At 27.7% G+C, this 21,462-nt stretch overlaps 3 protein-coding genes across 9 annotated transcripts; 1 reads left to right on the forward strand and 2 right to left on the reverse strand.

The window, feature by feature from the left end:
- Window positions 1-1,598: 1,598 nt before the first annotated feature.
- Window positions 1,599-4,050, reverse strand: LOC117231889 (putative lipoyltransferase 2, mitochondrial). Of its 4 annotated transcripts, none has more exons than XM_033490764.1 (6): window positions 3,900-4,050; window positions 3,287-3,417; window positions 2,980-3,201; window positions 2,767-2,911; window positions 2,582-2,683; window positions 1,992-2,493 (listed from the first exon to the last, which is right to left on the reverse strand). In XM_033490764.1, exons 1-6 carry the CDS (start codon window positions 3,930-3,932, stop codon window positions 2,401-2,403), a joined length of 726 nt encoding a protein of 241 aa, XP_033346655.1. In that variant the 5' UTR covers window positions 3,933-4,050; the 3' UTR covers window positions 1,992-2,400. The 4 variants fall into 4 exon arrangements, with proteins under 4 accessions (XP_033346656.1, XP_033346655.1, XP_033346657.1 ...); XM_033490766.1 differs by lacking the exon at window positions 3,900-4,050 and adding an exon at window positions 3,676-3,774; XM_033490763.1 differs by lacking the exon at window positions 3,900-4,050 and adding an exon at window positions 3,591-3,681.
- A 1,092-nt stretch (window positions 4,051-5,142) lies between these two features.
- Window positions 5,143-8,827, forward strand: LOC117231862 (protein fem-1 homolog B). 2 transcript variants are annotated; one of them, XM_033490722.1, is made up of 9 exons: window positions 5,487-6,035; window positions 6,124-6,464; window positions 6,532-6,692; window positions 6,784-6,944; window positions 7,028-7,171; window positions 7,243-7,472; window positions 7,685-7,801; window positions 7,882-7,988; window positions 8,074-8,827. In XM_033490722.1, exons 1-9 carry the CDS (start codon window positions 5,487-5,489, stop codon window positions 8,229-8,231), a joined length of 1,968 nt encoding a protein of 655 aa, XP_033346613.1. In that variant the 3' UTR covers window positions 8,232-8,827. The 2 variants fall into 2 exon arrangements, 1 of the variants encoding a protein (XP_033346613.1); XR_004493031.1 differs by lacking the exon at window positions 8,074-8,827 and having other exon boundaries at window positions 5,143-6,035; window positions 7,603-7,801.
- Window positions 8,828-9,890: 1,063 nt separating this feature from the next.
- Window positions 9,891-20,793, reverse strand: LOC117231860 (ectopic P granules protein 5 homolog). Of its 3 annotated transcripts, XM_033490714.1 has the most exons (30): window positions 20,431-20,790; window positions 19,854-20,090; window positions 18,579-19,778; window positions 18,100-18,501; window positions 17,789-18,011; window positions 17,530-17,702; window positions 17,322-17,462; window positions 17,094-17,254; window positions 16,885-17,014; window positions 16,263-16,807; window positions 16,014-16,191; window positions 15,788-15,811; window positions 15,402-15,629; window positions 15,143-15,306; window positions 14,868-15,050; window positions 14,676-14,799; window positions 14,084-14,602; window positions 13,876-14,018; window positions 13,563-13,740; window positions 13,291-13,488; window positions 13,084-13,215; window positions 12,770-13,003; window positions 12,489-12,672; window positions 11,850-12,409; window positions 11,558-11,727; window positions 11,272-11,480; window positions 10,935-11,180; window positions 10,654-10,870; window positions 10,375-10,584; window positions 9,891-10,292 (listed from the first exon to the last, which is right to left on the reverse strand). In XM_033490714.1, the coding sequence occupies exons 1-30, from the start codon at window positions 20,452-20,454 to the stop codon at window positions 9,941-9,943; spliced, it is 7,689 nt and encodes a 2,562-aa protein (XP_033346605.1). In that variant the 5' UTR covers window positions 20,455-20,790; the 3' UTR covers window positions 9,891-9,940. The 3 variants fall into 3 exon arrangements, with proteins under 3 accessions (XP_033346605.1, XP_033346606.1, XP_033346607.1); XM_033490715.1 differs by lacking the exon at window positions 15,788-15,811; XM_033490716.1 differs by lacking the exons at window positions 9,891-10,292; window positions 10,375-10,584; window positions 10,654-10,870; window positions 10,935-11,180 and having other exon boundaries at window positions 11,433-11,480; window positions 11,566-11,727; window positions 20,431-20,793.
- Between the last annotated feature and the right edge of the window lie 669 nt (window positions 20,794-21,462).

The following is a 21,462-nucleotide window of genomic DNA, read 5'->3' on the forward strand; positions in this document are numbered from 1 at the left end:
GATAATTTTTGTATGGTTAATGCAAGTATATAACATATTCCTAGAATTGGGTCGTATGTCATATTTTAGTAGCGTTTCAGAAAAATGCAATATTTTTTAACTACAAAAGAGTACTAAGGAGATGGATCTTCAAATGTTATTATAAATTTATAATTTTGTCCATTTCTGTGAATGTAAAAGGCGCTTGTTGTCTATGCATTCTGTATATCGAACAACTATCTACTCATTTGTATTCCATCGACAGGAATACATTGTCGAAGAAGATTTTTATTAAATGTTATAAATTTTCAAGCAGATTATACCTTCCATTATGCTTTAACCAATTTCTATGTCCTAGTATATTAATGTATAAGCGTTAAGCAAATTGTACCATATATATTACATGTATTTCCTATTGGAAAATCAGAAACGATAAACAAAAAGACGAGCCGAATTTTTACGGTACTACTTTAGACGATTAATAGGTGATTAATGAGAGAAGTAAAGATTGATACAGATGGATAATGTTTTATACAATTTTACGATTTATATTTAACTGCTGCAGCGATATTGTATCAAATGAAAATATTCATATAGTAAGTACACCTATTGTTGTTCATTCCATTCATTGATATTTAATTGTAGTAAAAGATTTTTCGTTTAGTTTACTATTTTGTTCAAACATATGAAATACTTAGTTATTTCTGTCTCGATTTTACCTTTGTATTTAGTGTTTATTTCGTTAATTTAGTAAGAAAGCTAAAATGTAAGGCTATAACATGCAATACAATGTTTTCCTTTCTTTTTCCTACAAGTTTTTTTGAGAATTTACCTAATGCTAGAGAATGTTGTATACAGATAAATGATAACATAAAACATGTTGATAGAGATATCAAGAATATATACTTTAATTCGACCATGTTATGCTTTTTCTTTAGTATTATTATTATAGTATTTACAAAAAATAAAAGTTTCCTATTTAAAAATACACGAATTTTTTATTTAAATCTTATACTATTAAAACGAAGTTTTTGAAATTGTTCCTTTTTAAATCATTAAAAACATAAAAAACATTTTTCTTTAAATTAGCTTTTATTTATTTATTAAAATTTTTTTTTTGTAAATACAGTGCAGTGAAAGGTCATTTCTTATTAGACTTTCGTTTTATTCCATCCTTAAGGGTCAGTAAGGGCGGAAGGAATTGTACCTGAAAACAAGATGGACAAATGTAAGGTAAAAGTAAACTCAGAATTTTCCATTAGAGTATGTTCTGTCTGTATGTCTTTGTATTTTGATTTTTTTCTTGCTAGGCCATCGATATTGAGTCTCTAAACAATGACTCTGACTGGGTGTTTGAGCAGTGAAACGATATATGATAATTTCGAATTTTGTTTTTAGTTTACATATCGATATCAATGATATAAAGCCAAGTTCCCGCGATAAAGTATTTATCAAGATCATAGAGAAATAACTTCAAACACAAATAACCAGGATAACTAGAATTAGTAATACCGCATGAGATACAAAAATGACAAGAAAATCAGGTGATCCCCTAAATTATAAGACAAAAATTGCTATTTACCTTTTATCTCGCGAAAAAAGGTAATAATCTATAATAATAAAAGTAAAATGAAAAAGAACATTTAATCTCATGTATTATACAAAATTATTTAAATTTATTAAAATTATTACATTCAACTTTTTAAGTCTTTTGTGCACACAGATTATTGTTAACAAGCTTAAACAATTGATAAGATTCTTCTATTGGATATTCAATTAATGTACATTGAAATTGATCTTGAAAAGCATTTTGAAACAGTGGTAGCACATCTTGAATAGTAACATTTATATTAAGTTCCTGACTAATGCTTGTTACACCCTTTCCTTTGATACCACAAGGTATAATATGATTAAACCAACTTAAGTCTGTATTACAATTTAAAGCTAAACCATGTGTTGTTATATAACGACTTCCATGAATACCAATGGCACAAATCTTTTTGTCATTCACCCATACACCAGTGTTTGGGGATGTTTCACCTTTAATGCCAAATTCGGCGCATAAACGAATAATCATTTTCTCTATTTGGCACACATACCATTTAATGCTAGCTTTAAATTCTTTTAAATTTAATATAGGATATGCTACTAATTGTCCAGGCCCATGAAAAGTTATAAGGCCACCTCGATTTGTTCTAAAAAACTCAGCACCTAAACTTTTTAACTTCTTTTGATCTTTTAGTGTATAATCTTTATCTCTAATTCCAACTGTATATACTGGATCATGCTCAAGCAATATTAATGTATTGCAACTATTGTTTTCTACCCTTTGGTGATGCTGATCAGATAATATTTTTTGTAGCTTAAGCCCGGATCTATAACTTAATCTACCAGCCCATAAAACTTTAACTATTTTTGTAGTCATATTGAGACATTAATATTCTGTGTCTCTTTTAATTCATTATCCTTTAAATTTGCTCGTTCTTGTATAGTTACATGCAAAAGCCAAGAAACCTATAAAAATAATAAATGATTTTAATATTAAAATTAAAAATATAATTGAAGTAGTAATAGTAATATAATGTTTTTATAGTTAACATACATAAGCATCTGTCGCTGCATAAAGTTTCTGCTCATCATTTAATGGATGCATATGCCATTTACTTTTTCTAACTTTTGGGTCCTTACTAATCTTTTTCTTTAACTAACCAAGAAAAATCACATAATGAATAATATTAATTTCCATTTATCATTTGAAATTTGTTTTATTGTAATCAAAGTACTAACCAAATATTCTGTTAACTTCTCTAAACTCCACCGACAAGACCTATTTAATACTGTATTTGCAAATTTACCACAATCAATACAATTGTTTTCTACGACTTTACAAGCTGGAAATTCCTTAAAATCTCTACCTAGTTTCCAGATATCACTGTAATATAAATAAATTATGAAAAATACATGAATTTTATTATAATAAAGCATTATCAATTAACTCACTTCTTTATGTTAACTCCAACTAATCTCACTTTTGGATGACTTAAAAGGACCACAAATGCAGCTGGTAATTTTTTTAATGAATATATATGTAATAGATAACAAATATTTTCACTGAAACAAATTTGTGCCAAGGCTGTTTTACCAGATCCAGTTTGAAAACTAAAAGGCCACTCCAAATCAAATCCTATTGGTACTATTTTATCATATTTTTCTATTTCTGTTCTAAAAAAAATTACAACGAAATGTTCAGTATAAATTAATATTTGAGAATCATCTTTCTTTTCTAAGTCAATTGTGTAAGTCTTACATAAGATTATCACAAATCATAGCACATTCGTTAAAATCATTGACATAATTAATGTAGCCTGAAAATATAATTGATGGGAGTTCAGATACAGTTGATCCTTCCTTTGGAGGAATCTTCTGGTCTAATGTTGCCTATTAGAACATTTACGTTAATAGTAAAATATAAAATATATATAAATTTTAATAAAATGTTTAGAATAGTTATAGTTGGTTAATATGTGTAGTATAATATATCAATAAATTTTATCTGATTTTAAGAAAACACAATAAATAGGGAAAATGTACAAAGTGTTTCAGTTATTAACCTCAAAAGTAATGCTACAGATCACATTACGATAATAATATTGATACATTTAAGTTGATCATCAAAGGTTGATATCGTATTCTTACTTAATTTAATGAAGATATAAATGACAACAACAATCGAGTTGAGGTTAAGAGAATTAGGCATTATCAACGTTGAAAATACTATTAAATTTTCAAATAATAAAAATTCCTAGATAATTGTTATAATATAGATTCTTTAATTTTTATCGTATGCTAAACATTATACACAATCATATAGCATTAATACAATCAATATAATAATAAATAATATCGTTATTAATTAATACCTTTAATATAGAGCTAGAGCTACGTGTAATCATTATTACAACAAAAAGAAATAACTAGCACAATTGAAAATTCAAACAAAAAACAGTGAAATAAAAACAAAATTATAAATTATTTTAAGTTTCTAAAACAAACTTTCTTATTTGTTCAAAAAAGTTAGGGATTTCACTGTTACCAACCAAAAATTAGTAATTTTCTTTATAAAACATGTTTTGTTTTACAAGAGAGGAAATTTCCTCTCTGGTTTTAACTACTAATGTCTGAAATTGTCTCTTCAAATATTTATTATGTTTGAAAAATATTATGTTTTTTATCAGTTTCAAAAAATTGATAATTTTGTATTGACATAAATGATTAAACCGTACTATTTGATATGTTATTCGCCTGTAATACCACAATAAAATAAGAAATAGTAAAAAATGGCGGGAATAATATTTTTTCGACTCATTTACTCCCGTTTCATTCTTCAATTGGGGATCTTTAAATATTCAGACTTCAAATATTTGCAAATGAATCATTTAACATATACCATTACAATATTCTTCGCAGAAAATTAAATAAGTTTTTCCAATAAACTTTTTATAATACAAAAAATAACGAAAATATAAAAATGGTTCAAACAAAATATATTGTTTCTTGAGCTTAAATTTCCCTCCAAATTAAGATTTACATGTAATTAGTTAATCTATGTCTAAGAAATAATAATAGGAAGATTCAATAACACATACTTACATATGTATATATACATATTCTAACGATTGGGAAATTATATTTTATTCCTAACAGCGATGTAAATTAGATATGTTCTATTAGAATGGAAATTTTTGAACGCATCAATAATAATAAAAAGTGAAATTATATTTAATCCAGTTTACTTTGCGTAAACTTATTAACTAAGAGTAATTATTATAAAGAGTAATAGAAGAGTGGTTTCGAACTTTATTATTTCAAAATTTTGCAAAATTATGTACTACATCTTTAACTTAGAAATTTAAGACTTAAAAATAACATATGTATATATAAATAAATATAAATACATATATCTATATATATATAGATATATATGTAATATTTAAATCTTGTAATAAACTGCAAACTTTGATAAATGAAATTTTTCGTATATTTTAAAATTAATGTATTGTTTGTTTATTTTTTTAAATTTTATCGTAATTGATACAAAGTGTCAATTATTATGTAGGTGAATAAAAAAATAAATGTGTATATTTCAATTTTCATTTTAAAAATGAAGTAAAGATGATTTTAAAATAGAACTTACATAGTGTAATATGTATTGAAAGTCTGAAAATAATTATTAAGCAGTTGTAAAAGTAAAAGTGATTGTAATAGTAGTAAACAAGATTATAATTAATATTGAACGTTGTTGTTATACAAGATTATCAGTGTACTATTATATATTGTCGGAAAAATTTTCAGGTTTTCTTATAATTTATTGTATGTATGTATATTATGAAAGTTTCGAGGTTAGAATGACATCGACAAATTTCAATAAGAAAAGAATATTAGTATAAATCTATTTTTATATCACGTTTAACGTCTAAAAGGAACTTAGAAAGAAAATATTACACAAAATGGAAAATATTAAATTAAATGAAGATTCAACGCAAATATCACAACTATTTTTGACGCGTGTTTATTATGCTGCTAAAGATGGTATGGCTATTATTCTTTATAATCTTCTCAGTAGCAAAGATGCTAAACTGGTAAATGTTGTGATTAATCAAAAAGTATTGGAAGAAGATGGTCAGCATTGTACACCATTAATAATAGCTGCACGATATGGCCGTGATAAAGTAGTTAAAATATTACTTGATAAATTTAAGCCTGATTTGGAACAGGAAGGAACAGTTAAATTTGATGGATATGTTATTGAAAAGGCAACTGCTCTATGGTGTGCTGCTGGTGCAGGACATTTGACAGTTGTGAAGATACTAGTAAAAGCTGGTGCCAATGTTAATCACCCTACTAAAAGCTTATCTACCCCTTTGAGGGCAGCTTGTTTTGATGGACGATTAGATATTGTCAAATATCTAATAGAACATAATGCAGATATAAATATTTTTAATCAGTTCAATAATACATGTTTAATGATTGCTGCACATAAGGGTCATTTAGATATAGTAAGTATAACATTATAATTTGAATAATATAAAATTATTTATTTAACTTATAATGTCAATTTCAGCAATTTTATTATATTTACAACAGGTGACTTTTCTTTTGCAAAAAGGTGCAAATCCAAATGAAAAAGCAAATTGTGATACAACTGCATTACATTTGGCAGCTGAACGCGGATATACTAATATAATATCTGAGTTATTGAAATATGGGACAAATATGACAAAGAATGTTAGAGGAATGACACCATTAATAGCAGCAGCAGAAAGAACTAGGGCAGAAGTCGTAGAATATTTAATAAAATATGTAAAAGTTACTAGAGAAGAAGCAATTGAAGCATACGAGCTTCTTGGAGCTTCTTATGCCAATGATGAGCGCAATTATTGTTTAACAAAAGCTTATAAATATTTATGGAAAGCAATGAAACATAGGTAAAAAATATTTATAATTTTAGAAAAATGCTATTCAGGAACAACTAGTTAATTCTTGTTGTTACAGATTCAGAGATCCAGATAATATTATTTATAAAAAATTAGGTAAAAGTATAAAAGCATATGATAATTGGAAAGAATGTGATACTCTAGAAAAATTGAAAAGTATTAGAAATAATCAAAATGCTATTCATATGGAATCATTGGTTATTCGAGAGAGGATACTAGGTTACAATTTTAATTCAATAAACATTGATAGGATAATTCTCTTTTGTTATTGTTTTTATCCTGCTTATTTTTATTATTTTATTAATATTAGGACAGCATAATCCAAAAGTGCCACATCATATTATATTCAGAGGAGCAGTTTTTGCAGATAGTGCTAGATTTGATAGATGTATAGATCTCTGGCTTCATGCTTTATATTTGAAGCAACTGAACAATATACCAGTTGTAAAAGATCTTTTAAGGTTTGCGCAGGTATTTATCCACTAAATGATCCGATTAAACAATTTTATATATTCCCTATAATTCGTTCTATTTTTTTTAAATCTTATTTGTAGGTATTTTCACAAATGATACATGTAGGAGTAGATCTTGAGTTTTCTCAAGTCTTGAATGTTTTAGAAGCTTGCGTAACAGAACTTACTCGTAATAAATCTAAACTCAACAATCCTGATTCTGAGGAAGATATAGAACAACATATTGTAAGCTAAAAAATTGATTTATGTGTTGAATTATGTATTATGAAATAACTTTCTTAAATTAAAAATTGCAGGAGGAGATGGAATCAAATATTACAACTACATTGTATATATTAACGATTTTAACAAAACTTTTAACATTGAATGAGAGTAAATATGAAGAACAAGATAAAAATAAAGCATATCAATTAGTTCATAAACTCTGTGCTTTACAATTACGTTTAAAGGATGGCCAGACATTACTGCATCTTGCCGTAAATGCTGCCACTTTAGTGGATGATTTCCATACTAACCATGTCTGCAAGTATGTTTATAAGTCTCTTTTTTTAAAGTAAAGTATCATGGTGAAATTTGATAGATAAATGGAGTTTAGTTTTGCTCATATTAGATAATGTTAATAAAGTATTATTAACACTCTTTTTTTATTATTTTAGTTTCAAAATGAAAAGAAATCTGAAATTTACTTTTTGTTCTTTATACAATATGTATAAATACAATATTGCGAACGTCTTACAGATTTCCTTGCGCTGCAACGACTAAGCTACTTATATGTTGTGGTGCTGATGTAAATGCAATGGACAATGAAAGGAATACACCATTACATATTATTGTTAGTTATAGGGAACCTGTTAGGTACAGTTAGCTACATTGTTTTATTAAGCCAAATCTTTTTTAGTGAAAAATGTTTTTATAACATATCTGAAACCTTGCAGTGATTTTATGACTCTTCATTCCATTATCATGGATCTTATAGAAGCTGGAGCGCATATGGATACAGTTAATAGTAATGGGAAAACTCCGTATGATGCTGTCGCTACAGGTCTGTTTAAATAAATTTGAAAAATAATATAAAATATTTAAAAATAAGACTTTTTATATAATATATTGATCTTATCTTTATACAGGTGTAGCAGAAATAATACTAAGGACTCAAACTAAATTATCATTAAAATGTATGGCTGCAAAAGTCGTGAACGCTTACAATTTGTCATATTATGGAAATGTACCACGTTCTTTGGAAAGTTTTATTGAACTTCATGGACCAGGTCCTAATCAGGGTTAGAAAAAGTTATTAATAAGCAGCATATTACATAGATAATTGTGTTAAGTGTAATCAATTTAAATTATTTATTCTTGATGCTGTGAACTTTTTGAGAGTGTACAAAACATTTAAGATATTTAGAAAAAATTTAGTATATTTGTAAATTGATTAATAATGAGATTTTTATGAATGATATAAAAGTATCCTTTCTATTATGTAGATGCAGATAACGAATTTTTTGTAAGAAAAACATTGTATATTTTTAATGAGCAAAGTCAAAGTTAACTAGTTATTAACTTAATAAGTTCCAAATGGAAGGAAACATTACATTTAGCAATGTTATTTTTTATTTATTGCACGACAGAAAATTGAACAGATAAGTTACTTGCAACATATGATGAAATTCTTTTATATCTTTTTTATTTTATTTAACTATATTTGTCAACGATCTTCCTCTATGTAATAGTATTATTAATTAGTAATTGAAAAGAAAACATCACATTTATGAAATAGAAGTAATACAATTTGTCCACAAAATATAACTAACTTGCTATTATATTACACATTTTAATTAAATGTATAATGATCTGAATAAATAATATAGTATTAATGCGATACATTTATGGTGTTTAGGAATAAGTGTTTAGATATAGGGTTTGTAAATTTTTATACATGCATTTCGCAGGTTAGAACGAATGTAGAAAGAAAGAAAAGCTAAGGATTTAATTCAGAAGACTCAGTCACAAAGGTTCATAAATTAATCTTCTTAATGTGTTTTCTTTACTAACGAAAATTTGTTCGATTTATGGACAGTATTCCTATTATCACCACGTAGTGATGAAAAAATGGAACTAATCGTCATTGCTGCTTTTGCCGCATTCTCGCTTTCCTTGCCTCACTCGGGTACATATGTTACACTCTTTATATGATACGAGTACACACAGCCGTTCTTATCGCAACTATTGTGTGCCTTGGCTGCGGATAAGCCATGTGCTACCATCTATTGAAGACGGAAGCAACAGCAACTTGGCGCTTGTAAGAATAGATAACAACACATGGCTTGTCCGTAGGCAAAGAACGCAATATTGAGCGACAAACATAGCGATAGGACTAGTTCCACTTTCCATCGCTACGGGATGATAGTGTTTCGAAAATTTATTCTATTTGCTGTTTCTTTGTAAGGCTAACTAAGCTTATAGACCAGAAATGTAACTGAAGTTCATTTAATAAATAAACAAATAGCAAATCGAACAAATCTTCATTAGTGAAAAAAGCTAATTAAGAGAATTAATTTGTGAACTTCTGTACTTTCATTTTTCAGATGAGACTCAGTATATTTTTATACTCTATTTGACGTGTAAAATGCATGTATAAAGATTTATAAATTAATAAACTTTAATTTATCAATTTAATATTCTATTTTTAATCATAAAATTATCATATAATTAAAATACTTAAATACATAGATCTGTTACGGACATATTAATTTTATGCGTATATAAACATAATACATACATACAAATTGTTATATACACATATGTAATTTTTATGCTTAACTAATCATTAATACATAATGATTTAGATAATCAGCAATAGATATAATCAAATATCTATGACTAGATTTATGAGGAATTATAAATTTTTATACAATAAAAAATAATAAATATAAACTAATGAATATAAAATTACGATTGGCCATTTTCATTCTAATCTGGTCAAAAAATATTACATTAATCTATCAAAACATGCAAATACCTTTGATTATAAAGTTCTGTTGTCAATACACCTAGAATAACTGTTGCATTGTGCAAAGAATTAGCAGGATTCCTAATTAATTTAATAGATCGTTCTATGTCTCCTGTAAGCGTTACATATTGTTTATTCAATAAAAGTCCTTCTAAAGCCTGCATAGCTTTAATAGCTTCTGTACTAGGTCGGATTTCCAATACATTTGATTCATATGTTTTTGATGATGCTACTCCAGGGGAATCAGGTGTAAATCTTACTATCTGTTGATCTGATTTTGATTCAGGTAATTGAGCTAAACAATACACTCCTATCACGCGACTTAAAAATTTGCACCTATATAAATATAAAAGAAATTTTATACAAGATAGAATAACATATATGTTAATATTTTATGTAATAAAATTGTTTAATTTACCTTATTGACAGATTGGAATTTTTTTTAAGGCCAATAGCTCCTAATATCCCCCATCCCTGTGCACTGTCATCAGCAATCGTTAATAATGAACGTGCTAGGCCTTTAAGAGCTCTAGCAGCAGTTTTAGTATCTTTATTATATTGACATTGTCTATATGCTAATTCACAAGTTTTAGCCCAAAAAAGAGGTAATTTTTCTTCATTTATATTCCTAAAGAAAAAATATTAAATTAAATGTAGGCATACTGTAATGTAGAAATTTTTAATAATTTACACTTACGTTGGCTTAATAGCAGAAATCCAGTCAACTAAATTTATAAGAAGCACTCCTTCTTCTCTAATGTCTTGACATAATGGAAGTCGCTTAAGTAAAATAAAGTACAAAGTAAGAAGCTTTCCCTCAGAAATTAAAAATGTCTCCAATGGTGGTCGTCGAGGTATTACTGATTGGAAAATTGTTAAAACTGAAGCCCAAGTTGGTGAAACTTCTTCAGATGCTGCCATACAAATCAAAATGTTAAAAAATGTATAACTGACTATACTCATATTTATTTTACATACAATTAAATTTAAAATATGATTCTAATGCAGCCTCCATTAACTCTCCAAGTATAGTTGGTGAAGTAACTGTTGTTCCAACAACTTTAAGTATACTCATAAGAATTGGATTGTTAGCTGTTCTTTTTGAAAGCCACAATGTCCAGCTAGTGCGAAGATGTTCCATGAGAACCCCATGTTGATTCATAACACAGAATAATTCAGTAATTAGTGAACTTGCTTCTGTAATTTGTTGGGATTCTGGAACAGCTAAAGATTTTTATTTTTTGTTTTAATTGTACTTCTTTAATAATTCTAGATATATGCAATAATTTAAATTATATAGATGTGTCATATTTACTGTTTATGATAATAGCTTCCATATCATCTAGCATTTTTGATAATGTATTGTTGAATACTTTTGGATTTGTAGATAATAAAGGTTTATATCGTGTTGTACAAGCAATTAATAATTTTATCGTAAAGTGTATATATAGCTGTCTCTTTCTTACTATAGCTGGGTAAAGATGACCTACAACAGGATCATAGCCTGCTGCCACCTTTAACAAACTATTACATCATATTTATTACAGAATATGTAATTTGTAAATAAAATTAAGATAATAAAATAAAATTATTATACATACTTATGTACAGCAACATCTATAGGATGGCATTGCTCATTGTAAGAATAGAGAACAACTCTTGAATCACAGTTCATGGCATGCCAACGAATTATTGGATCATAGGCAGATGCATCTAATAAATGCCAAGAAAGTTTTTCAGTATCGATAATTAACTGAATTACTTTATCAGTCTGAAATATATTGTTAATACATTAACATATTCTTAAGCTGATATTGATCATTTTATTAATTGTTTGAGTTTAAGACCTCTGCATATATGAATACAAAGACTGTGAAGAATATAATTAATTACCTGTCTAACGTTTGGTTCAGTAGATAATTTTACCAATAGATTTAATAAACAAACATGCATTCTCGCTATGAGAGTTAATGGATGTGATGCTAATAAGTCATTTATCCAAAGTGGCCAGTTTACACATGTAAACACGCTTCCCAGGAATAAGTGACTATCTGGTAAATTTTGATCAATTACTTTTGCCATCAATTCCACATCATTTATAGATGGATAGAAACGATCCCATGGCAATGATAAAAAGTTGCCATGAATAACGTTCAGAATATGATCTTTAACTGAATCATGTGCAAAATTGGTAACATAAAACTGCCAGACGAAACAGAGTATCTTGTTAGATGCTGGCAAAATATCGATAATAAAACGAACACATTCAACAAACATTGCTACAAATTTGTTAGCATATGGACCATCTGTTACAATCCATGGTAATAAAACAGATCGATCATCTGTAAGTTGTTGAATCCATGCGGCAGCTGGTTCTCTTAAATCTTGTGTCCGATACGGTGCAACCCAAGGTGAATACATTTCACTTAAGACAGGCCATATTTTCTCACACACTTTAAATACAATAATTATAAAATACAATAATTATATTTATTACAAATATCATACATGATGTATGGTTGAAATACTTACATTGGTCTCCTAATGAACCTCTATCAGATTGAAGAGTAAGTGCAACAAGAGCATGACCTACCATACCAAGGAATGTACTTAAAGGTTCATTGTAGATTCTATATTTTGGATATAATCCATAAAGACCATATTTTAAACGTTCTTGCGTAAAATGTTTTTTTAATAATATAGCTGTATCATATATCTGTAATAAAATATAGAATATAAGTTTATTTCAAATTTATGTAAAAAATTCCGAATTAGAAATAAGTGTAAAATATTGTATGCTTGAAAACACAAACCTCTTGTCGAGATAGAAGTTTTTGCTCAGTAGCATAATGACGAATTTCATCCCTAATTTTAGAATAACTTGGAAACGCATTTTTTGATTTACCACTGAGTGCTCCTAGTAAATCTCGCCAAACATCTAGTGATAAATCTTGCCTTTCACTATTTTTTAATACAACACTCAGAACTTCACCATAATGTTCTGGGAATTCATGTAATAATACAAGTCGGAGATGATTCCTAAATAACTATAAAAAAATGTTTATCAAACATGTTATAAAAATTCTTCGTAATATATGTAATCATAAAATATGAAATTTATAAATACCTCATGTAGTACCAGTTTCGTTTCATCTGGATTAAGACCCATATCACAAAGAGCTCTAAATATTAAGTGTATGAACGTTGATCGCTCACTTAATCTTGGACGCTTATAATTTAACCAGATTCCCACATCAAACTAAAGGGAAAATAAACGTAAAGATTATGATATTTATGTAAACATATAAAAATAAAAAAATAGAAAATAACCTACTTTTGATAATAATACAAAACAAAGATCGACTTTTGTACTCATAGAAAATTCTACAACAGTGTGATACATTTGTAAAAATGCTGAAGCACTACCAGCAACAGGCGTAAAATAAGGTCCAAGTAAACCACCAAGGTTTGGTTTCTGCATAATAGTGCTTAATAATTGTGGACCTTGAGTTTCTTCTCCACTAATAAATATCTATTAGAATTGATATTACATATTAATAATTCATCTATTAAAATTATTTCTCTTAATTTTACAATTATACGGACCTGCCCTAATCTTTCTAAATAAGTAGTCATAAGTTGTTTTGTTATTGGGCAAATTGATGCTTCTTCTGTATAATGGTCTATAAAACAATAAAATAATTTAACTCCACTTTCTCGAATTTTGTACAATGCTGTTGTGTTTTCATTTGTTCGATTTACAACTATTTCATGTTCCAACATTCTAAAACGAATAATAATATATTTACATTTTTTATATATATATATATATATATATATATATATATATATATATATATTAATGTAAATTTCAAGTCATTATTATATATCTTAAAAATATAATATGTATTATACATACCCAATTAAATGGTCTAGAAAAACAGATATGGAAATAAGCATATGTGATGGCGGCAGAGTAGCTTTTATCAACAAATTTTCATATTCAGCTCTATTTTGTGTTATCATGTGATCAATAGGATCACTCATGTGAGCTTCAGGTACCTAAATATTACAATGTTGTATAAATAATTTTATATTTAAAATTAGAAGAACATTATTGTTTTTACCTTAATTGTAATTACTGCTGGACCAGCGCAGTGCACAGTAGGTGGTGTTCCTGATATAGAGTGTTTCTGATTTGGAGGTGCTGGATCACATAATGCATGTAATGTTACTTGATTCTCATTTTCTCTATAAAGTGTAGGCACTAGTTCCAAAAAGCTAGAATTCACTGCAGTATGCTCAAGAAGCATTAAATTATAAGTCTCAACATATTCTAATATTGTTTCAAAACACATTACAGCGTGTTGTATTACTAAGTCAGCATTGTATACAGTTTCTTTAGTTGCACCAATAAGATGTGTGTGCTGGTGATCATAACATGGAGAAACAGGTCTTTTATATGTGGTCAATCTTTTAAATATTCTTTGCAATGGTTCATCCATTTTAGGAGGTGAGATTGATACATTTCTACCCTTCTGATCGAAATTTTCTTGATTTCTACAGCATGTACGCTCCCATTCTTGAACTGCCATTTCTTGATTTCGCTGAACTGCCCAATAATCGATATATTCTAACCATGGCGTCTATTTAAAAAAACAATATAATCAATCATATTCTATCACACCGTATTTATAATAAACGAATTAAAATTTTTACCCAATTATCCTGAACGAGTAATATTAATTTTTGTGACATATATTGTGGAGGTAATGCTGGTAAATAAAGACCTGGTTCATGTAATCTTGGTTCTTCAAGCCACAAACTTAAAGTTTTATAAAGCCTATAAGAACAGAAATCTATCATGTTTTTCTTATAAGTCTTATATACATTACATCTAATGTTACATACTTTGCTGCATTAGAATAAAATGCTCGTCTGTCATCAGTGATTGGCACTCCATTATCTAATTCTTTTTCTCCTTTTAACTGAAAGTATGTAGTAGTATCGTGTAATCGTTTTTTTAATTTTTTTAAGTAACTTAAATTAATCATGCCTTCAAAAAATTTTTCACCAATTCCACCATGATGAACTCTGAAAAATAATTTCATTGTCATTCTTATTTCTATAAAATGTTAAATTCATACTTCTATAAAACATGTAAATTCTCTTTTTGTAAAACAAACCCTGACATTGACGGGGCTCTTGCAAGAAATAATGCAAAAAAGTTTTGCCATAAAAGAGGAAGAATAGGATGTCCTATAGGTGTATCTAGTGCTTGCTGTGACCAACGATATATAGATAATCCATTTGCTCCGAATGGTTGCATTTTTACAATTGCACAAGCTCGCTAAAAAGATATTAGATATATATATATATATATATATATATATTTTACATTATGCAAAATTTCAAGAATTATATGAAATATTATATAAAATATACCTTCATAGCAGAATCTAATGATATTTTAGGCTGTGCTGACAATTCCTTTAAAATCTCATGCCATAACCCAGTTTTAATTTCTCTGTTATATTGTTCAGTTAGTAGTACCTGATAAGCAACCCAAACAGATTGAGTAGATTTTCCTAAAAGACTAACAGAATTTGAAGAACCAGTTGCCCAATTTAAGAATGAGCCAAATGATGTCATCACATTGCGGTTAGACATAGTCTGAAAATAATTCATTAAATAAATTTTTTATATCACAACCAAATTTAATACAAACATACAATATAAGTATCATATATATATATTTGCATATAAATAAAATTAGATTGGTCTCATAAAAACAAATTAGCATATATTTTAAATAAAAGGAAAAACCGCACCTCATTATTTTCCTCTATGGCAAGCTAGTTAGATGGATATAATTTCTCAATCAATATAAGGTATAGAAATATTACCTCAATTAAAAGTAAAATTCAAATTTAAGTTAAATACATTATAACGACATATTAAAGGAATAAGTATAATGTAATTTGTTAAATTGTTTAAAACTGATATTTTAATATTTCTAATTATTTAACGTAATTAAAACTGCAATAAAGATCTTACAGAGAAAAGATTCTGAAACATATGATCCATTATTGATTTTGCATCCACATGAAAGAATGCAGCACTGATGACTATATCCATTAGATACATTACGCTTTGGTCTTTATTCCAATCTGGTATAAGTACAAGTACATTTAACCATAGGTATACAAAATCTTTTGGTGTCTGCAAACGATATCTATAACAAATTATGTCATCTTGTAAATAAAATATTATTGTCCAGTATCAATATTCAACATGTTTACTTACTTTTTGTAATTATATAAATGTGAGTGTATCATATTTGAAAATTGTTTCAATATTGTTCCTGGAAAGTCGGCTGTTATAAGGCTTTTAGCGACTTTCATATAAGATCTATCGGCCGCAATTAGAGAAATAACAAGACTAATAAATTTATCATTCTTAAATAATGAATCCATACATCCCAAAAATAAAGGTATTATATGATGTAAACATATAAGCACTTGTTCGTATTTACAATGATATTGTAATATTTCTAATTGGGCAAATCCTTTGGAACATATCAAAGGTATAGAATGGCCCCATAACGTCATGATTGTTGCCACATAACATGCAATAGGTTGCTTTTCTAATGTACCAGTGACCAAAATTTCCAAGCATGAATCAGAGTCCATGTCTGGTACATGAGTAAATGCTATAGTGAGGTTCGAAAGTGCATAAAGACAAAGTGTCTCACTTTGATCAAGTTGGTGTAATCTAAGTTTAGAAATCATATCCCATGCCCATAATGAAAAAATATGTTCAGCAGTTTGAGGTCTTATCATTGTTGAAACCTGTAAATTTTAATATAACATATATATCAAGATTGATTTCATTAAATAAGTATTGGCGTGGAATCTTCACATTATACCTGTTTAACACCTTCTACCAATAAAGAGGCATTTTGGACAGAAGAATCAGGTACATATTTCATGGTGAGCTCAACAGTTAATAATGCTATGCGTCTATGTAAATCAATAGGAAGATATAAGTTACCACTTCTGTAACAGACATAGAAATTAAACTATCATTATATATTAAATAAACAAACTTTAGTTCAGTTAAAAATTATATTCTTACTCATTAAATCCCCAATTTAAGTTAGTAAGAATTAAACGGGCTAACTGATTCTCAGTCGATGTTAATGAATATTGATTCAACCATGTAGAAAGAATAACTATATCTTTTTCATGTGGTACCCATTTGTGTAATTTTAAGTCAGTAAATAAATATAAACTTAGCTAAAATTAATAAAATTACATTTAGACATATTTATTTATAGAAGCATGTAATAACATTTTTTCATACCTTCCCAGCTGATACAAAATTATCTCGTAACTTCAGTAAGATATCTGATAGCAATGAAGGATATTTATTTGTTAAATTTGACAGAAGAGATCTAGCATCTTTTGAGCAAGAATCTTGTGTTTTTTCACTAAGAAATCCTATCTGTAAATTATTCTTATGTTTAAATATCTAAAAATTATACATATATGATACAGATAATAATACATACTTGAAACAAATCTATTGTCGCTGTTCTTACAAAATCATAATCCTTATCGGTTCTTGCCAAAGCCATATTAGCAAAGGTTGTTAAAAGAAAATATGATTCATCTCCTGGCATGCTACTTAACTTTTCTTCAAATTTTGCACGAAGTTGTGAAGAATTTAATTCATTTATCCAATCTGTAACGTTAATAACATAACATTATATTATCAACAGTCAATTTTAAAAATATTTATATTGTTCTTATTGCAGAATTATAACATACCATAAATACATTTATTAGTAACGTACATATCTACTTGTGTACAACCAGAGTGTAAAATATAAAATATTTGCCATAAGTTATTGGATGATATTACATGATAAGGCATAGAAGCTAAATATTGCCACGCCCCCAAACGACGTGACGAAAATATGCACAAAACGGCTTTTAAAAAAAAGCAATCAAATTCAAGTTGAAGTTTTATCAATACTGATGCATGAGTATTCTGTAAGATAGAAATTCAAGAGTTAGTATTATACAAAGTAAATTCAAATTTATATATTAAAATATTTTTAACAAAGTAGTAATACTACCTGATTTTTATCGAATTCTTCCCATTGATCACTAGCATATTGCACAATATCTCTAATTAATGCACTTAGTCGTTTGGTTAATTGTCTATATCTTGGAGAATCGTATGTTTTTAAACCTTGCTTTAAAAGTCCAATAACAGTTGTAAAAAATGCAAACATTCGAAACAAATGATAATGTGTAATGTAAGTTTTGTTCTGATAATAATCATCCTTATACCGAATACATAGCACTTGTTCAAATACTTTAGTAAAAGGAATTTGATTTAGTAAAGAAATAAGGTCACTTTCAAATAGGTTTGCACCAACATTAGCTATATCTTCATCTTCCTCTCCTTCCTCATCCAACATTAGCCAAACAGTATCACCTGGACTACATGCTGTATCTTCCAATGATTGTTGTACCTAAATTATTACCATGAATTAGTTAATTATCATTTAGTAATGATCCAAACACATGTAGTAAATTACAATACAAGTACCTGTTCAAGGAACTTATCTCTATCTTTAATAGGTTGTAGTATTACAGCCAGTATGGTTACTACATGATCTAAATATGGGTCATTTAATGGAGATACGCCTAATTTACCAAGGTCTGGATGTATAGGAACTTGAACAAAGTTATGAGCCCAATTCATTACCCCACCAGGACATCTCAAGATATGATTCAATATAAATAAATGATCTTGCCAAGTTGCTATTTTCAACAGAACTGATACTAATTTTTCAAGCCATTCTCTAGTATCTGCTACAAATTTCCCATCTTTTAATAATTTTCTTTGAAAATTAAACAATATAGTTATGCACATCCTAAGTTCCATTAGTTGTGGAATTGCTTGCGAAGAAATGTGCAGTGGTAATAGATTTACACCTTCAATACCAGAAGGAAACTCTACAAATTTATAACAAGAGTCGTAAACTCTTTGAACATACTGTTCAATTTGAAACCTGAACATTTCTGCTTCATAACAATATAATGCTTGAGTGTTGTATAATAAATCTTTTATTGTTGATAAATTTCGAGTTAATGCACTAAATGCCTGCTGATTGAAACGTGCAGTGCAATATTCATGTATAGCAAAAACAGGATTTCCATCTTGACATTCTCCTGCTTCCCTAATACAGGCTTTATCTAAACACCATAATTGTTTTTGCAATTCTTTACAGGACTTCTTTAAAATTTCCAATTCATGAGAATTGATAATTAAATGATTCCTTACACGAAGATAGTTTGTTAAAAGCTGCTGAAGTTTATGTTGCTGTCTAATTGTACTACTCTTAAGTTGTACTTCAACAAATTCTGAAATAAATATATCAATCGACGCTAACTCTTTATTAATATATAATGATGCTAGTTGGCTCTCTGTGAAAGGCATAATTTCCTCAAAAGCAGTATGCGTGACATCTATTTCGTTTATGATAGAATCTGATTGATTGTTTCTTTCCTTCTCTTTCTTTTGTTTCAAATTCTTTGTTTCCCTCTCACGAGTGAAATTTTTTGAATTTGATATATTTGAAGTAGCTTGAGATAAATTTGGTATTGCAGTTCCATTATTAGGAGCATCAGATGTATTATCAATTATTTCTATCATAGAAATCGATGTTGTAACTTTCTCCATATTCCCCTCTAAATTATTCAATGATGATGTCAGATCATTTCCAATTTTAACATCAATTTCATTCTAAAATTGAAAATGCATTTTGATTATTTGTAAGAAACAAAACATACTTGATTGCAGAAAATAGTATCTAAGTACTTTGATATTTGTAACTTGTGACCCTTCTGTCTCTTCCGTAGTTGTTTGGATAGATTGTTGTTCATAGAGTTCAGTGTCAATTGCAGCAGAATGTAATTCACTTTCCATATTTTCAATGCCTTCTCCCTTGGGATAATTTGTAGGAGATTCTTCGAGAAGACATTCAAACTCTTCCAATGTTGGAACATCTGGTATTTGTTGTTCTATAGAAAGTTTAGTCCTTTCTTCTTTCTTTTTCTAAAATGATATATTTATATATATAACATAACTTTCAGTTTTATGAAATAATAAATTTTATTATTTTTTATAGGTGACATATTTAAAGTGAATGTAAAATAAGCTATGATACAAAACTATTAATAATAACAATAAATATTCTAATACAATATATAATATAATTTATCTATTGCTATGTGTTACATTAATTTGACATCAATATAAATGTACAGAAAGTAAATATCCTTTTAATATTCTAACCTATATTAGCGACAAAATAATAGATTATTATTGCATACAAGTGAATCAGGTAAAAAAGTTAGAGAAAAGAGAAGAAAAGTGTCAAACAATAAATACATACCTGTCGTTGTTTTAATATTTCCATTTTATATACATATAAAACAAATTTTGTGTAAATTTCTCTTTTATATGTAAAAGTCAAATTCGTCACACAGCAAGAACATATAAAATATGAAAAATGGTGTTTATAACACAATAATAAGTTTCTACGACGCTATTCTATATATTGGCATTGTATATAGAATTTAGATAGATTTGGATACACTATGGTTTCTTGTGTAACCTATTTTTCAAAACATATTAGAATCTCAAACTGATAGTTCCCATAGTACGTTCATTCATCATATTGATTTCTCATTTAAGGGATTAATGAAATAACTTTACAATAATAAAACTTACATGGAGAACTTATACGCACTAACCGTTGCAACATTACGGATTTACAATGTTCCGTTTCTCGACCGAGAGTTATATACAAATAAAGTGCTGCCTCACAGTGGTCAAATATGGAATTATATAGTGTACTATAAAATAAAAAAATAAAAATACATATACTTTTTTTTCATTTTTTTTCAATTTCTCTACTTCTGTTCCTAAGTATTATTTTATGCAATTGTTATTATTTTTATTTAATATTAAACGACACTTTTTTTTTTAATTACCAAATATTTTCAAATCGTTTAGCTAATTATTATGGAAAATATTATGGAATATAATGGAATTATTATTATCTTTTAGCTATAATTATGGAAATAAAAATTAAAGATTTTATCCTTGTTTGTGGACTTATGTACATTGATTTAATTATAAATTTTAAAGAATTGAAATTCATAGGGTAATTCATAGGGTAAAATAGAGTATACATAGTTACTATTAAACACAACAATATCTCTTTATGAGCTTAATATCACATCTCTTTTATTTGATAATTCCTTATGGATTTATTTAATCAAGGAAATGTCAAATAGGTGATTAATCATGTTTAATATTAATTTTTCAATTAGATATATTTACGTATACGGGTGTCCCGCTTTTATCAGTATATATAAATCTACTATATGAGTATATACAGGAAGATTGTCGTAACTGATGA

Source organism: Bombus vosnesenskii, unplaced genomic scaffold, assembly GCF_011952255.1.
Source record: "Bombus vosnesenskii isolate JDL3184/JDL3185 unplaced genomic scaffold, Bvos_JDL3184-5_v1.1 scf7180000013275, whole genome shotgun sequence".
Classification (NCBI taxonomy): Eukaryota; Metazoa; Arthropoda; class Insecta; order Hymenoptera; family Apidae; genus Bombus; species Bombus vosnesenskii.

Excerpts from the sequence above, each read along its gene's own strand:
- LOC117231860 (XM_033490714.1), bottom strand. The coding sequence starts at position 20,454 with ATGGAAATATTAAAACAACGACAG. Across the intron at positions 15,812-16,013 it reads TGTTTCAGAATCTTTTCTCT|CTTGCCATAGAGGAAAATAA; the intron begins GTAAGATCTTTA and ends CCATCTAACTAG. Across the intron at positions 12,410-12,488 it reads AGGTTCATTAGGAGACCAAT|TGTGTGAGAAAATATGGCCT; the intron begins GTAAGTATTTCA and ends TTGTATTTAAAG.
- LOC117231889 (XM_033490763.1), bottom strand. The coding sequence starts at position 3,638 with ATGTATCAATATTATTATCGTAATGTGATCTGTAGCATTACTTTTGAG. Across the intron at positions 3,418-3,590 it reads TCTGTAGCATTACTTTTGAG|GCAACATTAGACCAGAAGAT; the intron begins GTTAATAACTGA and ends ATGTTCTAATAG. Across the intron at positions 2,494-2,581 it reads ATGCAGCGACAGATGCTTAT|GTTTCTTGGCTTTTGCATGT; the intron begins GTATGTTAACTA and ends TTATTTTTATAG.
- LOC117231862 (XM_033490722.1), top strand. The coding sequence starts at position 5,487 with ATGGAAAATATTAAATTAAATGAAGATTCAACGCAAATATCACAACTA. Across the intron at positions 6,036-6,123 it reads ATAAGGGTCATTTAGATATA|GTGACTTTTCTTTTGCAAAA; the intron begins GTAAGTATAACA and ends TATTTACAACAG. Across the intron at positions 7,802-7,881 it reads AGTTATAGGGAACCTGTTAG|TGATTTTATGACTCTTCATT; the intron begins GTACAGTTAGCT and ends GAAACCTTGCAG.